The following is a 13,242-nucleotide window of genomic DNA, read 5'->3' as shown; positions in this document are numbered from 1 at the left end:
CTTCTGGGCTGCACCTGGGTTTCTACTCCCCGAGATGTGTCCTGGAAACTTGACAGTAGTTGGGGTATCAGAAGGTTCACCTTGTTTTCCCATTTCTCAGGCATCATTGTTTTCCATTACCTGATATCCCAGTATCTTGAAAATTATGTTGTGTATTTTTTCCAATTTATTAGTTCTGAACATTATGGTAAATTCACTACATGTTGTCCATATTGTCCAAAAGCATATGTCTCTGCCATTTTTCCCTTGTTTTTAGTTGGATTAGGTGACTTAACCCATGTCTGTTAAAATATTATCTATTCATCAGCCCGGGTTACATGCGAGGAGGGATGGTGTGGTCACTGTGACAGCAGTGTCTGAGCGTAACCATTAGGTCTCTGCCAGCAGGCCCTAGTTGTCCATTAGAAGAGCAATTTAGAGACAAGACTCTCAGAAGCCTAGGATCTTTTGTTTCTTCCCCCATACACCTCTGACTTGTTTGAGTGTCTGTCTCTAGCTGTGTTTGAGACAGAAAGAAATCTGAGGCAAGGTGTTAGTTTTCAAGTTGAGCTCATCTAATATTTCTGCAACTATGGGCAATAACAAGATTGGCATGATGCAGAGAGCAGTGTGAGGATTCCAGACCCCTCCCTTTGTATATTCAGTTGATTTTGGCTATTTACCACTTGTCTCCTTTTTTCTGGATAGGTCTATCTGCAGGTCGGATTTCCCAGGTTATTGTTGGAGATGAACAACGACAGTACCTCTTGGTGATTGGGCGGGATGTAGATGATGTCCAGTTAGCTCAACGTTTGGCTCAGGCTAATGAGATTGTCTTGTCCTGGAACTGCTGGACACTCTGTGAGCAGTACATGTTTGAAGTGGAAATCATGAAGGAGGATGAAGCTGTGAAGGTAGGAGGCTGGCACCATCCATTCCCATTCTGCAAAGGCCTTTCTACTGCACATGGCAGGCAGTGCTCTGGTGGTGGTCACATATTGCCTAACCAAAACAGCAACCATTGGAACTCTATTTTGGAGGGAGGTGGGGGATATTTCCCCAGAAAGATAGATGAGGCGGAACAGTAAGGCTAAAAGGATAAATAATAAACAAAGGAGATGGCATCCTCGGCCCCTATGTTAAGGAACCAACGGTAATTCAGTTGATGGGTGGGCACAGAATTGAGCAGTTTTCTTTCTATAGTTAAGAGATATGCGGATCACTGACCCATTTGATTTTGATGAGCATTTTGACAAGTGCCTCAATTATCTGCCACATTACCGGACAAGTGCTAGTAAGTGACTTTGTTCTTTCTACGCAAGCCCAAAATGTTAAAGATTAATTTTCAACAAGGCTGGAGACATTTCATTTGTTTTCCTTTTCTCAGATACTCTAAGAACTGCCCTGGAGTTGGAACCAGACTCTGCACTTGAGCAAACTCTGCGGAAGCACATAATGAAAAACCTCTTGAAGAAGGTTATTTTCTAGGTCTTGAGTCATCGTGTAGACTGTGCATGTGTTTGTGTGAACAAGTGTGCATTTATATGTGATGTCCTTTTTGCACTGACCCAGTTTGTCTGTCTCCTGCACCAATTATTGTGATGACCTGTCCTATAATTTTAATTAGATTTCTCAATCCTAGAAAGTAAAAGCCATATTTGTTTTTCAGTTTGTCCCTCAAGAAACTAATATACTGTATAGCAGGGTATAGAGTAAGTATGTACTTAGTTAATTAATATGTGTTGACTAAGTGTGTATATATAAACATATGTAATGGCTAATGGAATTGGAAATATCAAACTAACTCTTAGAAAATATAAAAGCTTAACAAGCTTCAGCAGTGAATTAGATTTAAAGTCAAACCGTTTTCATTCCAAGTGTACTGGTTTGTATATCTTATATATCTCTCAAACCTGAATTTTCTTTTAAGATTTGGTCTGATACCCTTAACTTATTTTGTCCTACTCACCACAGAAAGTAGAATTAAAATTCCTAAACATGATACTGGCAGTTGGCAATACAGGCAGGGTAACTCACTGTCTTTGTAGATTGACGAAGGCCAGCCTATGGAGTATATATCTGAATTTCGTACCGTGACTATGGTTTTGGTCAGCCTAGAATTTCACAAGACAGGATGGATGTTGCGTTTGTGTCATCTTATCCAGGAGGCTGCATTGTACATCTCCACAGTCATAGAGAAAGGGGGTGGCCAGCTGAGCCAGATCTTTATGTTTGAGAAAGTAAGTACAAGGGGACCTGAGCCATAAGCATTAAAGGTGAGTGAAAATAATAGTCTTGTATGACCAGTTTGCCTCTCACATAACACAGGCATAAGTCATATACCCTGCTACTTATTTTGCAACGTGCTATTTTACATGAAAACTTCAACTAGTATTAGTCAAGGAATGGAATGTTCTGGTTAATTGTCAGAGAAATCAAGGGTTACTCTCTATATCCTTTTTGGTTTAATTCTTGTTGAAAATCCTTGTGAAAGCATAAAGAATGTTCTTCTGACTCTACTAGTAGAGTAAATGTAAAAAGATCTTTCTTAGATAATTAAGGAGCTTGAAAAAGAGTAGTTTCAATACTTGACATTAAAGGTGAAGAAAATGGAAGCACATAGATTTAGCTCAAAGTATGCACTAGAGATTGAATTTTTGAAGTGCTTGCCATTAAATTTCCTTAAGTTTTTAATTTTAATTCTTTGGATAGTTAAATTAAGATTTTATTTCTTCTTCTTAAATCTCTATGTTGGTGTGGCCTAGAGCATTCATTTCATGAATCTTATAGAATCCTATATTCCTAACAGAAGACCAGAAAGGATCTGGCTTCATTCAGGGGAGTTGGTTCATTTGCAGCAAGCCATATTCCTTTCCCAGATAAACTCTCTTTTCTTTCTTGTTCTGTCCCAGGGCTGCATGTTCCTCTGTGTGTTTGGCCTTCCTGGGGATAAGAAGCCAGATGAGTGTGCACATGCCCTGGAAAGCTCAGTCAGCATCTTCAACTTCTGCTGGGAGAATCTTACTGAGACCAAGTGAGGAGGAAGGTGGGGCAGAGAGGAGCTCCTCAGGCCCCAGGGGCTCTTCGGCATGGTAGGAGGCTGTGACAAGTAGCAGGGTTTGAGGACATCCAGAATCTTCCTAACGGGGAGGGAACATGCTAAGGGAAGTCAGAAAACAAAATCTATTAAGAAATCCCTAGTTATAGAACAGTGTCCTAGATACCCAGAGCAAATGAAGATAAATTTCTGTCCAATGGGGTGGGAGAAGGGGAGGAACAGAATGCACATAGCAAGACTGAAGAACACTGCAAATGTGTACATTAATATAATACAAATAGTATATATGTATGTGGAAGGAATGCAGAACAAAGGTTGTCTATCTACCTATTAGGAGGGGAAGTAACCACAGCTGGTTAATGCTCTTCTTCTGGCTTTCACTCTTGGTCTTTCCCAGACCCATTAAGTTTTCTGGAATTCACACTGATATGATCACCCTCCTCTACATTCACCTCGCCTTCCCGCCTTCTATAAACCCCTAGTCCTAGTTAATAGAAAATTCCATTTTCCCACTAGTTGCACTATGACAGGGTTGGTTGGAATTTTTCAAATGACATCTTTTTCCCCACTAGAAAACTATGGGGAAAGTGTATACATGAATCAATTTGAAAAATAGTTATATCTAATGTTAGCATTGAGTCAAAGATTATTTGCTTGCCATACTTAATCAAGATGAATAAAATTATGTCACATGTTTATACAATGCTTTAAATTTTATAGAATACTGTAATATACGATACCAGTGTGAAAATTTTCTCTGTCTTTATACATGAGGAAAGTAAGACCACAGAAGATAAATTATTAGCATATAGCAGATCTGATAATGAAACCTAGATCTTCTGTCCTCAAATTCTGTCATTTTCATTACCCCACAACTGCCTCTTATAAAATATAAATACTCTCCAAAAAAGTAAGCATATATTACAAATATGATATAATTGTAGAGGCAATTATAGAATGTTAGTACTAAAATTTACATTATCTAATCCAACTCCTTATTTTACAGATAAAAGATGCTACAGTTGCTTCTTATATACTCCGACTCTTAGCCCAGGATAGATATGTGCTGGCACTTCTTTTAGGCATGGTGGGGTCTACAGATGCTTCTACAGCCTGCTTTCAAATCTTATCTCCACTATGGGTGTGCTGGGCCTTCTCATCCAGTGCTGGTCTGTTCTGCTCTTGAATTTTGCATTGACCTATATATTTATATATTGAAGAAAGAACATATTCTTCATCAATGAAGAACATTTTTATTTTTAATTTTTTTAACATACTTTTATTGATTTCAGAGAGAAAGGAAAAGGGAGAGAGATATAGAAACATCAATGATGAGAGAGAATCATTGATCTGCTGCCTCCTGCACACCCCCTACTGGGAATCCAGCCTGCAACCTGAGCATGTGCCCTGACCAGGAATTGAACCGTGACCTCCTGTTTCATAGGTTGATGCTCAACCATTGAGCCACACCTGCAGGGCAAAAGCATTTTTAAAAGAAGGAAGGAACATGGACTTCCAGGAAGAACAAAGGGGCTCATAAAGTATAATAGAAAGAAATAAGAAGTAACCAAGGGAGAAAAGTGTTATTTGTTTAATTATCATTGTCTTGTTAATAGCTGAGTTTCTTGCATGCATAACTATATTCATTCAAAAGTGCTAGGTTTGATGGACATAAAGAGAAACGGGGCACTACCACCGCAGCTAAGTAAACCACTCTCTTTAATGCAATGAAATTTAACTGCAGGAATAAAGTGCTGTAGGAGCTGCAACAAAGTGCTATGGAAAGAAATAGTTAATTCTCACCAGAGATTCCAAAGAAGTCATAACTATAGAAATAAGTTTGAGCCAGATTGAAAATAAAAGGAGTTTAGTATATGGAGAAAGTGGGGAAAGGCATTTTAAACAAAAGAAACATAATGAAACATTATAAGATTTTTAGTCTTATTCTTGTTATGGCAGCAGAACCAACTGCCTGGTTCTTGTTTTGGGTGTCTCTTTTATTCGCCCTGGGCAGTTGGCCCAGTGAATGAATGGTAAGAGTCTTCACTCCTGTCATTCTGGTAATTCTGCAAGAGAATTTTAATGTCTAGGAGACAATAATGTTAGGATTATTGTTACAATTCATGTTCTATGAACCACTGAAAATTGTTTATTTGTAGATTTAACTTAAAACTATGCTCACTGCACCCTCTTTCTCCATCCACATATCTTGTTATTTCTCACAGGAAATTTTTACGTCAGTTAAGTAAATCTACTTATTCTCTGTTCATTGCCACCTTTGAACCTTTGCTCACTAGAACAGTATATGACCTCTCTTAAAATAATTCATATTTCCAGTACTTTTTCATCCATGGACTAGGTAGGACCACTTCTCCCTTCACCTTTCCCTACTCTTGAACTATTACACTCTAGCCTTCTTGAACTATTTAGTTTTGCAGAAGCACACCAGATTCTTCAAAGACTATGCTTTTCCCACTAGACAGAATGCTGATGCCCCATTTTGGCAGTACTTTAACTTTCAAGATCCAATCATATGTCTTCTCCTTTATGAAATACTTTTTTTTAACTCTCCAGTTAATGCTTCCCTTCTGTTGGCGCTGTTAATTTGCTGTATTGATCTCTAATATGTAGTATTTGTCTTGTTAACCTATAATTATGTCTTTTCTCCTTCCTCGATCCCTATCACTCTACTCCTCAGATTGAACTTTTCCAGGGAAGGGTATTCTTGTACAGGTCCATGTTGTATAAAAACCCAGCCCAGCCGAACCGGTTTGGCTCAGTGGATAGAGCGTCGGCCTGCGGACTCAAGGGTCCCAGGTTCGATTCCGGTCAAGGGCATGTACCTTGGTTGCGGGCACATCCCCACTGGGGGGCGTGCAGGAGGCAGCTGATGGATCTCTCTCATCCATGTTTCTAACTCTCTATCCCTCTCCCTTCTTCTCTGTAAAAAAATCAATAAAATATATATTTAAAAAAATAAAAAAATAAATAAAAATAAATAAAAACCCAGCCCAATTCTGGGTACTGTACATACTCCTCAATGCCTATTAAATGGATGAATGTATACATGTGTGAATGAATGAAAAAATATTACTTATTTTTAAAATGTATATCCTAAAGTCTGATTTGCTTCAGGAAGCCTTCCATCAGCAGCCAGATGTTTTGGTTATTCCTTTACTCTGACATGCTAGCATTATTTGATCCATTAATCCAGTTCCGACATCGGTTGATCTATTTAACTTTCAGGTTTTATCTGAGGCCGTGTGGTGTAGTGGAAATACACTGGTCTAGGAGTCAGAAGGCCTGGGTTCTCATTCTAATTCTTCTGTTGACTTTGCTGTGTAACTCTGGGAAAGTGAATTAACTTTTAGTTGTTGTTGGTGGTGGTGGTGGTCAAAAGGGGTCCAAATATTTGCCCTTTATATTTCACATGTTTGTTGTTCATTATCCCTTAAAGGATCAGATGAGGTAGTCAATTTGAAAGAACTTCAAAAAGCATATATAAAGTATCTGACAGATATAAAGTATTTTAGCCATTTTACTAATAATTACTCCCCAAGTAAAACTCCTGGAGTAGGGGGGCCATTCTGTTCCTCTTGGTTATTTCCCTAATATTCATTATTTTGTACCCATCATGTGATGTAGACTGACAGCAGCCTCTGGCCTTTTTCATCCTGAGCTCTAGCACTAGCCTTCTGGATCTGAGTAATGGCCAATCTAGTGCTTGACTTGAAGGCTTCTGACTGTGTTGTTGCTTTTCTGATCCCCAGGCTTGTTTCCATCAGTATCACCAATGGACCAGTATTCTGTGGCATGATTGGGGCAGTAGCAAGACATGAATATACAGGTAGAATAGGACACTGGACTGTTAGTTCTCTGACTTAGGGGGTAAAGCTGGAGGAGGTGATCCAAGAATTCTGCATCCTTTTTTTTTTCTGTCCCCTTGACACAGTTATTGGCCCGAAAGTGAGCCTTGTGGCCAGAATGATAACTGCTTATCCAGGTTTGGTGTCTTGTGATGAGGTAACATATCTAAGATCCATGCTACCTGCTTACAACTTCAAGAAACTCCCTGAGAAAATGATGAGAAACATCTCCAATCCTGGGAAGACGTATGAATATCTTGGCCATAGAAGATGTATGTGAGTGTCATTGTGTAATAGTTCATTCCCATCTCTTTTACAGAATCAGGGCATAGGAGTAATCAGTGTTTGATTGTATTGACATTAGAAAGAAAGATGCTTCTAGGACCGGCCTGCTGAAATAAGAGACATAAGAAAAGGGCTTTGTTCCTGAGATCCTCAGCTTTTATGTTTAGCTCTTCGCTAGTTCCTCAGTGAACTTGTTATCCAACAGGAAGAGAATAGCAATAGGTCATTAATCTAGGTGTTATTTTTTTCTTTCTGTACTTCATACTTCCCTGAACCTAGAACAATCAATAATTCTTCTTTCTCCCTTCTGCCAAATTTTTTAAATTTTTTAAAGACTCTTTTTTACATAATTCTGTATCTCTTGAGTTATCTGAAAATACTTATGAGGACAATTTTTCCTCTATTAATTGGAGGTATATTATCTATCTATTTTTAATAGACACATTTCCCTTTGTTTTCCTAGCATGTTTGGGAAGAGACATTTGATCAGAGTGAGAAATAAAGATCACCCTTTGTTAGGTGAGTTTTCTATCTTAAATTGTATATTTTTCAGCTATAGATGGTGATTATGATTTTAAAATTTCAAGATTAAATGCTTCTAAGTTGTATCAAAAATAGAAAGCAGCCTTCTTAGTATATTTATGTTCGTTTTGAAGAGGACTTGCCATTTCTTTTCCACATTGAATGTTTACATTTCAGGGGGAGTCCTATCACTTGGCCTGAGAAGTACCAACATTTAGTAAGAATTTGTGTAAGTCAGAGTTCAGTTATTGAGATCTGACCAGCTTGTTGTGGCTCACCTTTAGAGGGAAATTCTTCATCCTTAGACAGTAAAGATAGCACCAAGACGGTTGCCACTTACACTGTAAATTCTCTCTCTTTATATTTCTTTTATCTGTATATATTAGATAGTTCATTATCTTTACATAGCAATGGCGGACTTTGATTAAAAATTGTTATTATAGAAATTTTTACAAAAAGCTAAGACATATCCATGTGGTACCTAATTGTCCAGAATGTCATTACTTAGGCTCTAGAGCAAACCACCATGCCCAGCACACATTTGTAGAGGCCAAAGTTAACTTTCTGGGAAGATATGTGAAGCTTCACCAAAGAATGGGATTCTGCCAAGAATTCTTGGGGAGAAATGGCATTCTGAGACTTAATTTTTCAAATTAATTCAAATAAATGAGTCTACTAAGAAGCACAGGAGTATTAGGTGCTCCCTTGTCTCTCTACAGACCGGGAGAAAGAACTAGAAGCCTTCCAAATGGCACAGCAGGGATGTTTGCACCAGAAGAAGGGACAAGCAGTTCTGTATGAAGGTGGAAAGGGCTATGGAAAAAGTCAGCTGTTGGCTGAAATAAACTTGCTGGCCCAGAAAGAAGAGCACAGGTAAAGACACCTGCTTTCTGACTGGACATGTGCTGCTTTTGGGGCTCCTTTCCTTTATTGGTGAGACTCTTGTATCATTAGATTCCACATCCTTGGGCTGGTAGAGTGAGTAACCTCTCCATGGGTCAACGGCCTTCCCGTGACCATAGTAACATTCCCCAGGGTGTTGTCATTGAAGCTGAAGGAAGCAGATTCCAAGCAACACTTCTATGCCATCCAGACCCTCATGGCCATCTTCTTTGAAATTGATACATGCCCAGCCTTTTACCGGCAAGAGTGCCTACATAAACAGCTTTGTGGGAAAGTGGAGGAACCACTTCACTGCCTTTTTAATGACCTCTTCTTTGTAAAGGTAAGGAAGGCAGTGGCTTTCTGAATTGGATTACTGATGTTATATATATACTACGAGGCTCAGTGCGTGAATTCATGCACCATTGGGGTCTCTTGGCCTCGCCTGCAGGATTGGGCCAAAACTGGCTCTCCAAGGGGTCCGAGAGGACACAGGCCAGGCTGAGGGACCTCACTGGTGCATGATTGAGGCCAGGGAGGGGTGCGGGAGGTTGGCCAGCCAGGGAGGGACCGCAGGAGGGTTCCAGGGTGTGTCTGGCCCATCTGGCTCAGTCCTGATCAGCTGGACCCCAGCAGCAAGCTAACCTACCGATTGGAGCGTCTGCCCTCTGGTAGTCAGTGCACGTCATAGTGATTGGTCAACCCATCCACTGTCTGTCCCCTGGTGGTCAGTGCACGTCATAATGAGTGGTTGAGCAGCCTTAGCATATCATTAGCATATTACTCTTTGATTAATTGAATGGACGACCGGACACTTAGCATATTAGGCTTTTATTATATTGGATATGGGCTAAGAACACATAATTAGCAATGGTGGAAGTGAAGTTTGAAACCCTTTTGACAGCAAAACCCCAGCTTTCTCCTTTTTGAGGAGAGTGAATTCTAGGATTGACTCTGACACTTGCTAGTTGTATGTCCTGGCACAAATCACTTAGCCTCGCTGAGCTTCAGTTTTTTCACCTGTGAAAATGAGTTCCGTACTTATAGGGTTTTTGCATGGATTTTAAAGGAGATGGTATATAAGAGGTTGCGTTGTAAGTGTGAAAGTGCTAAATCCATCAAGATGATCCTGACCAGTTGAGCATCCCTTGCAGTTGTATCCATGTCCTCTCTAGTCAGTTTGCAAGTGTTGCTCTTTAAGCCTACCTTTCCTTTCGTTGGCCATGGAAGATGTCACTTGAACCAGCATCTCAATCTCAAAGGCTTCCAGTGGTCCAGGGTGCACGTGGTACCCAATAGAGTGTAGGCTAAGAATTCCCTGGTCCACATTCTATTTTTCATCCTTCATCACTTTTTCTAATCTACCCAGCTTGCGAGGCATATATTTAATGGAAAACAGAGAAAACTAAAATCTGTTCAATCCCTTAACATAGCCCTGTCTTAAGACAGGCCTTGCCTAGGGCTCTAGCTCTGGCCGTGCCAAAGTGGTTAAGGAGTAGCCCCACTTTGGTTCTCAGGTCCATGGTAACTAATGTGCCTTGGCCTTGCAAGGTAACAATGTTAGGTGATGTCTATTGCAGTTGTTTCTGACAAGTCTTATGCACACATTAACCTGGTATGCTTGGAATAACGGGTACTGGAGCAGTCCAAAGTGACATTGCTAGTCCGACCTGTCATTTTATTCCTTAGTCATGACCCTTTAAGAGCTTTCCAGAGTCTAGTATGGAAAGGATCTATCTCTCTCTCCCTACCAATGTACCCTCTGAACTATATATTGATGTTTGTAACACTATGCTCAATACTGTATAAATTCATTCTCACTCAAAATAGAATAATTTTCGATTCCCTTTTGAGAATCTATATTTTTATTAGATTGTCACTTTGAATGCTAATATATGAGTGATTTTTCTGCTCAGTTTCCCTTATCCTTCGAAGTTTCACACATGGATGACCTGGCCAGACAAAAGAAGATTAAAGAGTGTTTTTTTCAAGTGCTACAGGAGGTGGGTACTTTTGCTACATACCATTAACTCTTAATATGTGGAGATGGCTTATGCTCATTTTATTTTTTTAATGAATTTTTAAAATCTTTTTATTGATTTTTTTACAGAGAGGAAGGGAGAGGGATAGAGAGAAACATCGATGAGAGAGAAACATCGATCAGCTGCCTCCTGCATACCCCCCACCAGGGATGTGCCCACAACCAAGGTACATGCCCTTGGGAATTGAACTGGGACCCTTCAGTCTGCAGGCTGATGCTCTATCCACTGAGTCAAACCAGTTAGGGTGGCTTATGTTCATATTAATCTAGCCACCTCACACCTTGACTTAGGCATTTCTTAGCCTTCTTGAAAGATATCTTCATTGTATCTATTTTTAACCTTGAATCCATCATATAGCACAGCATACAATACAGGTCTTCGCTTCTTTCTGATCCTGTTTCTTAATGAAATTTTAACAACTTGATTTAAAACAGTGGGTTGTACATGCAGGTGCAAAGCTATTAAAAATACAGATACTTAGACCTCCTACCCCAAATTACAGAATCTATAAGAGCAATAACTGTGATACAGCCATTCTGGAAAGCAATCTAGAAGTAACAAGTCAAATTTTAAGAACATGCATTCTCTAGACCCAGCAATTCCACTCCTGGATTTATATTCCAGGGAGTCTATTTATTGTAGTGTTTGTTTGTAGAGGCTAAGGAGACATTGGCATGAACTCAGAGATGAACACCGTGGACTATATTGCAGAAGTTAGAAGTAAGGGAAGAGATGAAAACATAGTGACACAGAATGATCTTAAAAACAGTCCTTAACAAAGAGAAACAATGAATCTGTACTATAGTGCCATTTATATAAAAACAATATTCTTGACAAAACAAGTATGCACTGTATTTACAAGGACAACATACAAATGAAAGGTTAAATGATTAAAACATTAAAATAGTTACATGTGGCAGTGGGGAATGTGGATAAAACCAAATACATTTTTTAAGTCTACATGAGTGGGGCTTGGAAATTGGTAGTTTTAGCAAGTACTCCCAGGAAATTCTGATTTGCAGCCTGGTTTGGAAATGACTAGTTTAAAGAATTATGAATTCCCTTTGCACAAGGAAATATTTAAAAGCTTTAAGTTTCATTTGGAGAATATTTTTGTTTACTTTTTTGTTAGAGTATTTTCTTGTCCAAAGAAACTCAGTACATTTCTTTAGAAGTTAGATATACAGGCTACATTTTGTATTTGTAAAGTAAAATACTACCTGGACTTAGGTTACATTTTACTCTGAAAACCCCAGGCTCTATTGACACTTTATTTAAATTATTGATGAGAAATTCATGGTAGATTTGCAAGTCAGGGGACTTCATTTCTAATCAGATGTTGTCATTGTCTCTTTGCTGTTATTTCCAGGCAGTGAGGGAAACACCACTGATTTTCCTCATTGACGAGGCCCAGCATATGGATGCAGCTTCCTGGGAGTTTTTGGGAACTTTACTCTCCAGTGTGCCCATCATCATGGTGATGACATTGATGCCTACCTCCACCCTGTGTGGTGGGGCCCAGCACGTCCTGCAGAGCCCTCAGGCTATGCTGAAGCCCATTTCGAAGTTAGCAGCAAACTCACTATTGAAAATGGCATGTTGGGATCTAGGGGCGGTGAGCATCCCCCAAGAGCTGCAGATGTGAGTGGCTGGGACTAGCTGGGCACTTCATGAAGGGAGGAATGGCATTAGTAACCATGATGAGATGTAAGGGTAGACAGTCCTATAAACCAGTAAGGGCTACTTCCCTGGGCTATCCTCCAGGGTTTCACAGAACAGATAGGACTTGGATGGCTTGCTTAATGCGTCAGTTATATATGGTCAGGCCAGTTTCTGCCAGGCCATTTAGCAAGGGAACATTAGTTCCTTTTAACATCAATAGAAGCAAAATAGTTAAAAAAGAAAAGTTACTGCCAATATAACTTTCAAAGCCAATCAGAATTTTGTTTACATTTCTGGGTTGCTGCTTCCCTCTGTTATTGTATATCGAGTGCTGACTTCAACAAAAGAAGAAATATTCCTATTACGAAATACCCTTATGCGTGGCTCTCTTCAAGTGGGCATCTTTAGTTAGCAATCCCGTACTTCCCTCTCTACAGCTACCTTCTTCGCAGGTGCTTGGGAAACCCCCTCTACTGTAAGATTCTATGTCGGGACCTTCTCTCTAAGGACATATTACTCTTTCATGACCTACAAAAGGGAGAGGAGGATAACAGCAAGTGGGAGACCCTCTCAGGTAAGCTGAGCTTGCCAGGGTTCTAACCTGGTCCAACTGCATCTCCCAGCCCTTATAAGGTACATGCCTATTCTCTGCTGACATTATAGGTAAGATTAGGCCTCCCTAGCTAAGTGGGAAATAATATGAAACTATGGTGAAAATACTAATTACCTGCCTCAGATAACTTGAGTCAATCAATCTACTATAATTCCTTTTTTTAGCAGCGCAGGAGATAGGAATAGGAAAAATGGGGCCTATCAGCATGACAGTCCACTAGAGAGAATTTCTAAACATGAGAATTGCACATTACGTAGAGAGGTATGACTAGAGTTGGATGGGGGAAATGGGAGAAGGGAGGATGGTAGGAGAGGCGGAAAAGAAGAATGTGTA

General features: G+C 39.7%; 1 protein-coding gene across 1 annotated transcript in view; it reads left to right on the top strand.

Moving 5' to 3' along the window:
* The window catches only part of LOC139012930 (adenylate cyclase type 10-like), a 40,612-nt gene that overhangs the window by 8,318 nt on the left and 19,052 nt on the right, over window positions 1–13,242 (top strand). The window contains 13 exon segments of the mRNA XM_070419128.1: window positions 688–893; window positions 1,183–1,273; window positions 1,367–1,455; window positions 2,028–2,219; window positions 2,892–3,013; window positions 6,808–6,884; window positions 6,990–7,179; window positions 7,652–7,707; window positions 8,430–8,583; window positions 8,746–8,935; window positions 10,509–10,595; window positions 12,004–12,275; window positions 12,734–12,870. Of these exon segments, the coding sequence (XP_070275229.1) occupies window positions 688–893; window positions 1,183–1,273; window positions 1,367–1,455; window positions 2,028–2,219; window positions 2,892–3,013; window positions 6,808–6,884; window positions 6,990–7,179; window positions 7,652–7,707; window positions 8,430–8,583; window positions 8,746–8,935; window positions 10,509–10,595; window positions 12,004–12,275; window positions 12,734–12,870 (1,863 nt within the window).

The sequence above is a fragment of the Myotis yumanensis genome, unplaced genomic scaffold, assembly GCF_028538775.1.
Source record: "Myotis yumanensis isolate MYYU_CA2020_CCGP unplaced genomic scaffold, mMyoYum1.0.hap1 SCAF_6, whole genome shotgun sequence".
Classification (NCBI taxonomy): domain Eukaryota; kingdom Metazoa; phylum Chordata; class Mammalia; order Chiroptera; family Vespertilionidae; genus Myotis; species Myotis yumanensis.
This window is presented reverse-complemented; position numbering and strand designations above follow the sequence as displayed.